The sequence below is a fragment of the Cynocephalus volans genome, chromosome X (genome assembly GCF_027409185.1).
Source record: "Cynocephalus volans isolate mCynVol1 chromosome X, mCynVol1.pri, whole genome shotgun sequence".
Lineage (NCBI taxonomy): Eukaryota > Metazoa > Chordata > Mammalia > Dermoptera > Cynocephalidae > Cynocephalus > Cynocephalus volans.
Window position 1 is genome coordinate 54,103,357 of NC_084478.1, and position 12,431 is coordinate 54,115,787.

The 12,431-nt window shown below is 36.4% G+C and overlaps 1 protein-coding gene across 2 annotated transcripts in view; it reads right to left on the bottom strand.

Moving 5' to 3' along the window:
* Positions 1 to 11,900, bottom strand: part of RPGR (retinitis pigmentosa GTPase regulator) — a 52,346-nt gene extending 40,446 nt beyond the window's left edge. For both annotated transcript variants that reach the window (XM_063083444.1, XM_063083443.1), the window contains exons 1-6: positions 11,815 to 11,900; positions 8,957 to 9,082; positions 8,469 to 8,561; positions 6,594 to 6,656; positions 4,449 to 4,607; positions 2,932 to 3,081 (exon numbers count right to left, since the gene is read on the bottom strand). In XM_063083444.1, coding sequence (XP_062939514.1) covers positions 2,932 to 3,081; positions 4,449 to 4,607; positions 6,594 to 6,656; positions 8,469 to 8,561; positions 8,957 to 9,082; positions 11,815 to 11,842 — 619 coding nt within the window. In that variant the 5' untranslated portion in view covers positions 11,843 to 11,900. The remainder of the gene's footprint in view (positions 1 to 2,931; positions 3,082 to 4,448; positions 4,608 to 6,593; positions 6,657 to 8,468; positions 8,562 to 8,956; positions 9,083 to 11,814) is intronic.
* Positions 11,901 to 12,431: the final 531 nt, after the last annotated feature.

Sequence of the window (12,431 nt, forward strand, 5' to 3'; positions counted from 1 at the left end):
GGTTCTGCCACTTACTCACTGAGTCACATTGAGCAAGTTACTCAATTGCTGTGCCAGTAAAATGGGGATAAAAGTGCCTATGCCATAGGGATGTTGTTTCATAGGAATAAATGAATTGATGTATTCAAACAAACTTAGAACACACTGTCAGTGCCCAGTCATTGTTAGTTGCTACCACATCCTCCTCCTCCTCATGTGCATGTAAAGAAACTGTGTGCCAATAGAAGTCATTTGGGCCTTTAGAGTCAGAAGACTGGGGTTTGAGTTCTGGTTTAAAGCTGAGTTCTAAACCTGCCTCCAAATATGGAATCAGAGACACCTCCACCTCTCTCACAGAGATGTTGTGAGATTAAATGAAATGGATTTGTACCTGAAAATGCTTTGTAGATGGCAAAACTTTATATATCCTGTAGTTAGTAGACTGTAAATTCCTGGAGGGTAGTTACTATGTTTTAATCAACTTGGTATTATAAGAAACACCCTTTAAAATGACTTTTACATGGTAAGCTGCTGAATGGTTTTTCACAGTGTCAACTTTTTAAAGTAAAATGTTTACCTATAAAGGGTCAGAAAAGATATTTCCTGTAGCCATCAGTGGGACCTCTCTTAAAGGGAAAGGTAAGTGCTTTAAACCCATATAAAATGTTCCATTTAATTCCAAATTATTTTTCTAATTTACATACAAAAATTTTTTTAAAAATTATCATGAATTAAGAAATAGGTCATTTCATCTAATTTATTTTTACTTCACTTGAGCCTATTAGCATTTATAAAATCTGGATTCCTCAAACTACCTACCTGAAAATGATATCTACCTTCCCCAGGATTCTGACCTTAGGCACCCCAGACTCTGAAGACTGCTCCACACATCCCTGCACCCAGTTCCCACAACCCCAATTCATTTACCTATATCCCTTGTTGTACCGCATCTAATTCACTGTTAATATATGAATCACTGGTTGAAATACTCAGCCTCAACCATTAACACGTCAGATGAAAAGACAGAAATCAGGAGCAATACCTGAAAACCCCATATATTTTACTTGAAATATATGAAAATTAAATATTTTATATAATTTAGAAAATGAATTTAGAATATAAATTAGAACATAAACATGAGCATTCAAACATACTAGTAAGTTAAAAAATCTATAGAAAGTCGTAACTATGACTATCTCTGTAATACAAGTGTTCTGCATTTTTATTAAGAATTAAACTGCCCTTTTTGGTCTCCAAACTTGACATACAGAGAAAAAAAGATAGCAACAGTCCTTCTCTATATAATTTTTTTTTACCTATCATGAAATATATAAATCCCTTATGCCTAAGTTATTTCCATGATTTGTAAAAAGTCGCTTTGAATAACTAAAGTCATAAAATAATGGCTAGTATGAAAATTACTGACAGTTTATATCAGCTGATGTAAATAAATCCCCAGAAAAATGCTACGCATAAAAGTTCACTGTATGTACAAGCCTGTGAGTATACTAATAAAAATTCAATGGTACACTTTAAATGAGAATTGTACCTGACCTAGTCATCCAGCCCGGTAATGGAATTAGAGAAAAAAATTAATTAATTTAATTAAATTTGAATTTCAGCAAAGTAAAAAAATAAAAATAAAAAAAGGAATTATATGGTATGATTGTATGGTATGTGAAGATTATCTCAATAAAGCAGTTTAAAAAAAAAACAAAAACATAAAAACAAAACCAAAAAAGCTCAATGTAACATCTGATGGTTAAGATGAACAATTTCACTTGTTCCCCTAATGGCTAAATCACAGTTTATTAATAAAATTGATTCTGGCAGTTTTCTTAAAGCCCAAATATAAGACAAGGCTTTTGCTTGGGATTTTTGTTTGTTTGGCTGGTTTGGTTATTTTTTCATTTGTGTCTTTTTCTCATTTTTTGTTCCATGAAGAAAGTGAATACAGACTATAACAACCTCCGGAGCCCTAAAGTTGCCAATAAGTTGGTAGGTGGTTGCCCCCAAAATACAATCAATTGATCATAATTAACTCACTCCCTCATTCAACAATATTATTTGATTATAAGTTTGTTCAAGACAATACTGACAAAGTCAGGTTTGCCCTCTCAATATCGTGCTGCTACCAATTCACTGGTAATTTGGGGGGGGCACTGGGATGGGTCAATCAGAACTTTCTAAACCTGAATCTGTGGTGCATAAAATAAAGAGTAAACATATAAAATAAAGATGTAAAGAGATGTCTAAGAGGGTCCACAAAACTATTTTCTCTAGGCGTTTTTATTGTTAGAAAAACCATCAATTCAATGGAAAGTCATGATCATACGTCTCCTATTATTACTAGTGTAGATGTAGACTATAATAGTCCAACATTTCAAATATTTTAACTAAGGTAGAAAAGATTGCCAGTGGGCTCAAGAAAAGGAGATACTGGAGACACTGAGAAAAGTCCCATTAAAGGAAATCACATTCCATACTGAGCTCTCTTCCTTTTATATCTAGTCTTCATCCCAGCTCCCACAATGAAAGTCTATGACTCACTCATTGAAGCAATAAAAGAAATTAATCAGAACAATAAGAGTAGAATAGGTCAAAGTATAGAGGTAAGTGGGTCCAGAGGAAAGTGGCCCATAAGTCTTGTTTTTAATGTCAAAAGGGTCTAAGAAGTTTGAGAACCAACATTTAGAAAGGTTTCTGACATATCAATTTTGTTTTTCTAAGACCTGATATTCACTTAAAAAGTTAACGTGTAAGAGTTTAAAATTACAAACTCTCATTATAGAAATACTGTGATCTAAAACACACCAAAGTCACTTCATTACATGAACAACCAATGGTATTATTTCTACAGAACTGAAGAATATGTTATATCATTTTATTATTAATTTAGTAGTAACTTAGAAATGGGTGATAACATGATGAATCGAAAATGTTATGTCTTACTTGTTACAAAAGCTGAATGGTAATATCCACAAGAGATCCAGGAGATAGGTTTCCCAATGGTCACTTGATGAGGAACACACACATTAGTTATATTTCTTAAACCAATTTGCCCTTCAGAATTATCTCCCCACATAAAAAGATCTCCATCCTCTATTAAAAAACAAACAAACAAAAAACACAAGGAGGGAAAATGGTTTTAAAAGGTAGCAGGACTGTCAAGCTATTATACTTCCAACAGATCATTTATTTTAATTTAGAAAAATTATGTCTTGATAGAAAAATAGTACTAAGACATTTACATCAGCTAGCTACTCAAGAGTTCAATTTCTATTGTGAAATGCTTCTATGATAGAGAACAGAGAATAACCTGATTGTAAATGACTCAAGTCATGTCCATATTTTTATCTCAATAGCAAAGACAGGACGCCCTTTCTTATAACCTTTTCTCATTCTAATATTAGTCTCTAAACAGAAATGTTTTCCTCCTCCCGAGCAGTCTACCTGCAACTGAACTGAGACAGCAGAAATCACAGTAGACATCTCTAGGTCAAAAGGGCAAGTCCCAGGTCAAAAAGGCCTGGAAGACCTTGCTCTTGAGAACACTGTGGAAATGATGTTTTAAAGGAAAAAAAGAAATGTATTTCATTAACTTTTTCTTATCATTTATACCTGAAAACACAGAATCTAGCTTCAGAGAACAAAGAGATATATTAGCATACATAGCATCTAAAAACAAGGTAACTTGATAAGGGTTTCAATGTCAGAAAAGTCAAACTAGGAAAAATATTTTAGAAAGAAATTATCCATACTTATTTATTTATATCTTTTAATTAATTTTAAAATTTTTAATCTTTGAAGTGGCTTAATAATAAGGCAAGTAAAATGATAATTGAAAGTAACTGAAAGAAGGATGTCAAACTGCTAATTATATGGTTGACAGAACTGAAGGGATGGAAATTCAGATATGACTCTGACTTTCCTGACAATCAGAGTGATATTGGAAGTTACAGAATCTCCCACTTGGAATAAAACAGCATACCAGTAGCTTCAGTGAGACCAAACTGATCCTGGCCCCAAATTTTAAAGAAATTTCTCATATGGGCTTTTGATACGGAGGGCAAAGAGATGTAATAACTGTTACAAACTGTATTTCGACAACATATGTTACGACAGATTTCTGCGGATGTTTCTGATAACAATTTCAGTTAAAGTTGCAAGTATACCTTTCAGAGCACACAATGAAGATAACATTTAATAATATCTAAAGAAGTAGATGAACAGCATAACTTAGGATTTATTTGCCAATTACCTTCTAAATGTATGTTTATATCTTATTCTAAATAAGCATAAAATTGTAATATATGTCAAGATCTAAAGTTATATTTTAAATGTCTCTGACAGCACATAATCAATAAAGGAAAACTAAACAGCAATGCTGTCTTCTGTTTACTTAGTTGGTGTATTCTGATCTAAAGGAAAAGGATGTGCCCCAGGTTAAAAAGAAACAAATCTCTCACCAGTTAGTGCAGCTGAAGTATTAGATCCAGCAGAAAGCTGTTTAATCTTATGCTGGGATGTAAAAAAGTGAATTAGATGAAAAGTGTTTCTCTCTTCAGTGTCACCAAGTCCCAACTGCCCATCATTATTTCCTCCAGATGCATATACTTTGCCTCCTTCTGCACACGGAAAAGAAAACATCAATACTATAATGACCCTCTTTATGAGACAGGTCACTGTATACCAGATATTTCCTCTATTAACAGTAAAGAAAGTTGAAAGCTACCATTATCCTATTATTTGGTGAACAGCTTCATTTCATTATCAAAAATAAAGCAAAACAAGCAATGCCATACATTTTTTGTGAGATTTTATAAATCATTCTACAGTTTAACAAGCAATTGAAATGCACAGAATACATGGAATATATATTCTTGCTAATACAGCACTTTAGAAATTCAGAGTAAAAAAGAAAGTAACTTCCAAATTACTCTAAAATTCAAATCAAACTATTTTAAAAGATGTGGTTCATTAATTTTAACTTCCATATCCATTAAAGCTAAGATATAATAGTACAAATAAATAAAATGAGGCAAATCCAAGAACATAATTAGAAACATGATAATTCTATGTTGCAAAATTATTTTAATTTTCTACCTAAATAGGAGGGCAGTATAGCACTGCATTTAGGAGGAAAGACTCCAGAGCCAGACTGCCTGGGTGCAAATTCCAGCCTCATTTTCCTCATCTATAAAATGGGTATAATAATATCTACTTCACAGAGTTGCTATGAAGATTAAATTAGCTGGCATTTGTAAAAATCTTACAACAGCATTCGGCTCATTGTAAACAGTAATTAAATGTTTGTTAATTAATTTCTTAATTAAATAAGAAGTTTATCATGCCTAGATTATAACCTTTTTCAGTAAACTCTAAATTAATGAAGATTTTTAATCACACATGTTATATTAGTTACATATGTCACAAAAATACACATGAAGTGAAAGACTTGCTAAATTATAGGGGGAACTGAGAGCAAAATCAATCTGAATCAGTAAAAATTTAAAAATAGGTATTATTTAAGAAAAAAATGAAATCTAATTGTTGAAAAAAGACTAGTTTTCAAATGGAAGATAGTAGAAAGCAACATAGAATTGGACTGTACAATTTAACACACATGGAGCAAACCAGAGTTGGTGAAATGCTAAAATAATTCAGAGACCTAGATGAGTAAAAAGTTGAATAGTCACAAAAAGTCCCATGGAAGAAGAAAGACATATGGGATCTCAAAAGACAGGAATCTGAATAGGCTAAGAGAAAAGAAAAAGGCATTTCAGAAAGGGAATAGTGTGAATGAGGGCTGAGACATGAGGAAGATGTGAGGAGGAGCCAAGGCAGTGAGAACAGCCTCAAGATAGAATAAGCTGTGTGGGAGGGAAAGGGGGTAGGAAGGACTGCTCAGTGATCAGGCCTAGAGGTCTAATTGATCCAGTAGTATTTGCTGAAAAGTCTATGCTTTCTCCATTGAATTGCCTTGGCAACTTTGCCAAAAATTAGTTGGGCATATACATGTGGGTCTACTGTATCAGGACTCTATTTTGTCCCATTAATCATTGTCTATCTTTTTGCCAACAATGCACTGTCTTAATTATTGTAGCTTTATAATAGGTATTGAAATCAGGTACTGCCAGTTCCCCAATTTCATTCTTTTACAAAATTGTTTTGGCTACTCTATGTCCTTTGCTCTTCCATATAAATTTAAGAAGCACCCTGTCAATTTCTACAAACATACACGCACACACACAAAGCCTGTCTGGATTTTGATTTTAATTGTGCTCACTCACATCAATAGCCTTTTGGGTGGCTTTCACTCACCCTCAGTAAAGAAGAGGTAACAGTAAGAACAGGAGCAACCAGCCCCTGAGGTATGCAGGGTAAAGAGATGCTGTTCCTTGATATAATCCACGAAAAAAAGCTTTTTCTTCAGCCAGTTAGAATTAATCTGCATATTTGCAAAAGCAAACGTGTACTAACCATTTTTAAAAATCCCAATCTTACTGTTGCCAAGGTACAATTTGTATTAATTTCATAAAGCAACAAATGTTACTCAAGGGAGACCTCAGTTCTCAAAGTCAGGCAGAAGTTAAACAGGTTGAACACTATACCTGTTGAAACTAGGGTGTGGTTCCTTCCACAGGCAGCAAATTTCACTTTTTCAGGTTTTAGAGCTAAAAGTATAAAAATATGATGATTAAAATATTTTATGGTTATGAAAATGATCAATAATCCAGGTCAAATGGTAACTAAGTGGTAGAACTGAGATTTAAAAGCAGTCCTGTCTGATTCCAATGTCAATGTTCTTAACTACTAAACCAGAGGTACTCAGAACTAGTTGTGCATAATAACCAGTGGAACTTTGGAAACAATACAGATAGCTTAGCCCCATCCTTGGAAAATCTGGGTCAGTGAGTCTGAGGTAGAGCCCAGTCATCTATATATTTTTAAAAACTCCACAGATAATTAATTTGTGCTGAGATCCACTACATTCTGCTATGCTGCCTCCTTACCAATCTGATCCATTACCTAACCTGCCATCACCATTATCAAGTTCACCTTTTACTGCACTCAATGAAAAATTGTAATTCTGATATTCATAGGCATACATCTGTGTTAAAGATGAATGAATGAATCTACATACTCAAAAAACATTTCTGGAACATCTCCTAAGTGTTTGGCATAGGGGCTGCAAAGATGACTAAGATGGAGTCCCTAGCCTCCAGGATCTCATAATCTAGACAATCCTGTTAGCTTGTCTATTAGAAGATATTTCAGAGTAAGGATCATGGTCACCGTGAATATCCCCAAGTGTTTCACAGACTGTGCTCAATAAACACTTTTTGACAACATGGAATACTTTAAAAGTCCCATCACAGCACTTATAAATAGCATGAACAGAATAAGCTACACTGAAATTTTGAGCTGAAATTTAAAATTTGGCCAGGAAGATAAATACTGCTCTTATCACATCCCAAAGAATCTCCATCACCCTTCAAGTTTAGTTGATGTTCACAGGTTATACCCAGAGGCTTTGTATATAACAGCAAGGAAGCTTTATATAGGTATTATATACCCCATGTTTTCTGGGACAGTCTTGATTTCAAATACAAGTATAGTCATCCCTCAGTATTCACGGGGTATCAGTTCTAGGACTGCTGTGTACACCAAAATCCAGAGATTCTCAAGTCCCTGATATAAAAGGACATAGTATTTGCATATAACCTATGCACATCCTCCTCCTGTATACTTAAGTCATCTACAGATTACTTATAATACCTAATACAATGTAAATGCCATGTAAATAGTTGTTATACTGTACTATTTTTATTTGTATTATTTTTTATTGTTGTATTATTATTATTATATTTTTTCCAAACATTTTCAATCCAGTTGGTTGAATCCACTAATGTGGAACCCCTGAATACTGAGAGTTCACTGCATTTTGTGCTGTTGTTCTTTTAGTACTAATCTACCCTAGTCTCAAAGTTTTGTTCAGTTCATCTACTCACTATATACAGCAGGATAAACTATGTTTTATAAAACCAGCCACTACATAAAACCATGATATCCACAACGCTATTAAATAAGACAGAGCTCAAAATTCTAACACATTATGTTTGTTCTCTGTATACACAATAACACACAATAACAGTAATATTTAAGTAGTTTTACAAATAAGAAAAAAAAAAAAAACACAAAAAAAACCCAGGAAGGATGTTCAAATACAACTCTGTAGTAATCATTACTTCCTTTGTGGTCCCTGGGTTTAAAATCAATGAGATTTTTAGACCCTAACATATAAAAGTAGTTCTGAGTATCACATAAAAATAAGTTACATGCTAATAATATTCAAGCAATTGTCATAAAATAAAGAACTAAAGGCTTTATTATTTATAATATGACATTAAAGAACTACACAATCAATATAAAAGTACTTTACATAGTTTGTTAAGTAAAGTGATAAAGAAAAAGAGACCCCAAACCTTTGACACACGTTGGCTTGCTGACAGTTGACTTTGATCCTAATCCTAACTGACCCCAGTTGTTACTGCCAAACATGTAAAGTTTATTATTTCCTGGTGGGAGAGAAAAAGAAAAAATAAATTGAAGCATTTTTCACACAAATAATGTAAGATGAAGTCATCACAAAGCAATAAAAAAGCTATAAAGGCAGTCCCTGACTTAGGATGGTTGACTTACAATTTTTCAGATTTACGATAGTGCAAAAGATTATACACTAACAGTTTTTTTAATTATATTGAAATAGATTTATTCCAAGAAAGTTATGTGTATAGAAAATCATAGTTAAATATACCAGGGGAACTTGAAATTTAAAAGACTCTCTTGATGAATCAACTTGTGAAAAATTCTCTGACAAAATATAAAAGCAACATATTTAAAACACAGCACATCTATAATAGTTAGGATTCTCTAAGTATCACTGTCCTCATTTAGGATTGTTAACACTAACCTGTAACAATAGCAGTATGTTCATCTCCACATGAAAGATGTATAGGTATATTATTTTTAAACCAGAATTTGCTGGGAATATTTTCAGCAAATTTGGTTTTTCCAAATGTAAACACAGCACCCGTATCTGCAAATATAAGATGGTTTATATTTTACAACTTTTACTATGTTGCCTATTATTAAAATACTTTTTCAGTAATTTATCGATACAAATTCCTTGTCTTGTGACAGCTTTAGCCCTGCTCTAGCACTGTTTAAGCCTCCCTTCTTCCACCTTAATTCAATCTTACTCCTCAGACTTCATTCTCCTTTGATCTATGAAATCTACTTAATTGAACATGCACTTTTCACTTACTGGTATAAAGTAAGAAATATACTCTCATAAGGAAGCAGCAGTCGTCTATTACTAATAGCTCTGCTGTAACCAGGTGGATATCTGTTCCTTGGAATGAGCTGGTACAATTCATGCCCTGCTCACTATAGTTAACACCTCATGGTCTGGCCCCTGACTGAGGGCTTTTATCTGCACACAGAAACAGAACAATATTGAATTTCTTCATCAGCATCATCAGGATATCCATGGGGAGGGTCTATGTAAGTCAGTTTGGATTTTCTTTGGTCCAGTTTTCCCAAAGAACCTCCAGTGTTCTCATGCAAGGAAAGGAATGTTACCCCAAATGGTGAACTCTTAATTTCTCTATTGGTAATTCTAATAAATACCCATAAAACTAAAAGCAGGAAAGAGTGAAACAAATTATTCAAACACTACCTTTTTCATTTGCACTACAGGAAGGTAGCTAGGAAAAACAAAACAAAACATAGGCTTTAAAGGCAATTATGTATTCAAATTCTCACTCTGCTAATAATTAGCGACATGATCCTGAATAGGTCACTTCACTGAGCCTTAGACTTCTCCTTCAATAGCTATGGTCATTAATGGGATGGGGCCTAAGTACCAATATTCCTTTTTATATACCCTGAAACTGGTGCAGGTTCAAACCCAACAGAAGCTGGCTGAATAAATGCATAGTGTGTTCACAGTTGTGAAACATTGGGCTACACCAATCTCATAGGGTTGTTATAAGGATTAAATGAGATGACATGTGTAAAGAGCCTAGTACAGAGCCTAGCATCCCCAACACTTTAGTTCATAACCGCCTCTGTGAACTCTTCCTCTACCGTAAGAATTGGAAATAATCACTGGCTACTTTGAACTACATGATCTGGAGAATTTAATGGCAATTGATTGTGTACTACCTAGCAACTTCTCTAATCAAACTATTACACAAATCTTTTTGTTGATCAGCATTTTGCTTTCTTAACTATATTCTAAGGTTACTGAGAGTACAGACTGTCTCCACTACCCACAAACTGCTTTGGTCCAGTACCATTCTGGAGAGAGACCAAACCGCTACTAGTTTCCAATAACCATTTACACACACACACCGCATAGGAGGCCAGATCCAGCTTTTGAGCAAATCCTAGGGAGGATGATCACACATAAAGTAATTGGTACCACAAATGAAAACAAAGCAAATATAAATATATATTTTTTATTTTATTTTTATTGTAGTTGATTTTTGTGTCCCTTTACCAATTCCTCTTTTTCCTCCCTCCCTCTCCCCTCCCCCCCAACTACATCATATCTGTTCACCTTTCTTAACAATATCAAGGAATTGTGATTGTTGGGTCTTCTTCCCCCCACCACCATTTATTTGTTGTAAATTTACTTATTTTTAGCTCCCACAAATAAGTGAGAACATGTGGTATTTCTTTTTCTGTGCCCGACTTGTTTCACTTAATATAATTAGAAAGTTATATTAAGTGAAATACAAATATTAATAATAAATATTAATGTGCAAGAGACCAGCCACTATGGAAAACTTTTTGAGAACCACTGTGAGGCATTCATTTCAAACTAATAAGATTTGGGGTTCCCCAGAACGAATCATTTTAACTCCTTTGTCCTGGCTCACTGGGAAGCCTTCCCTGATACTCTTACACCAAGCCAGGATTTGGGGGCTCTGTTCTGACCCCCTGGCATCTGCTGTCAAACTGTATTTTCGTTTTGTTTACTTTCTTGTACCTTTCACTAAATTGTGAACTCCAGGAGGCCAGGAAGCTAATCCTGTTCAAGCCAGGGGCATGGCAGAAAATGCAATACACATTTCATTGAAAGTATGATTCTGCTCTAACCCAGTGTTTTTTCAAACGGTTGGCCGTGAACCATTAGTGGGTCAGAAAATCAATTTAGTGGTCACGATCAGCATTTTTAAAGAAAAGTATTACAGAAAAGCTTTGAGTGTATCCCAAGTGGTTAGAACAAGTACTGCTTCATGGAACGTCTATTTTAGTTACACAGTATGTATGCGGTACCAGGTCACAACAGCAAATGTATTTCTAACTCAGGGGAAAAGGTCTAAAAAATACTCGCTAAAGGCTCCCTCTTTTCCCCCTTTCTCTATCCCCCTATACCCCACAGCCCCTGGTCACCCACTCTTTACTTAATTCAATATATAAGTGGGTCCGGGGACCTCCAACATGCACAAGTCTGAAGCAGACATTCTGGGAAGTTGATAAAGAGGTAAAAAGTGTCCCTGCCTTCGAGAAACTCATCTAAAACTGACTTAAAAAGGACAGGCAACCCCTTCCCCGTCGTCCCCCGTCCCATCCTTCCCGTCTGTTCCTTTCCCCTCAGTCACTCCCGGGGGCGCGGCCAGAAATCCGGCCCCAGTCAGGCCGCCAAAGCTCATGCCTGTCCCCCTACGGGGCCGAGCCGGAGGCGGGGCCTGGCCGCCCGCCCGCCCGCCTGCGGACCCTCCCTCCCGGCCCGCCGCCAACGCCGCGGGCGCGACTCACCGGGCACCAGCTCATCCGGCTCCTCCATGCTGAGGGCGGTACGAGGAACCTCCGCCTGGGCTAGGAGGGCGGCGGGAGCGACTCGGTTGGGCCTAAGGCAGCGCCTCAGCCCCGACGTGGACCATGGAAGCCCCCCGGACCCCCATAGCGACACTCTAGGTATCGGCCACAACCGCGTTCCCGGAAGTCAACAAACAGCCGCTAGGGGCAACGGAGGCGGAGCGTTACGGCGCGAGGCGGGGCGGGCGCCGAGGGGAGGAGCGCGGAGGCGATTGTTGCGCAGGCGCAGACACTGTGGTGCGTAAGAGACCACGCGCCCTCTGGCGGCCCGGAGAGGAGGGGCAGGCACGCCTCATGGTGATGCTCCGGAGCGCGCGCGGGCTTATGCCAGGGGAGGTCCAGGCCCTGCAGCGACCCCGCCCGGATAGTGAGGACGTCACGAATTTCACATACGCTCTCAGTCGAGTCGAGCTATGTGACACAAGCAAATGTTGATACTTACCAAGATAATAATAGTGATAGGGACTACCTGTAACATTAAGTGAGTTAGGCACTGTGTTAAACGTTTTATATCCTGTATCCCCAGCATGTAAACCAAGACCCGGCATATACTAAAT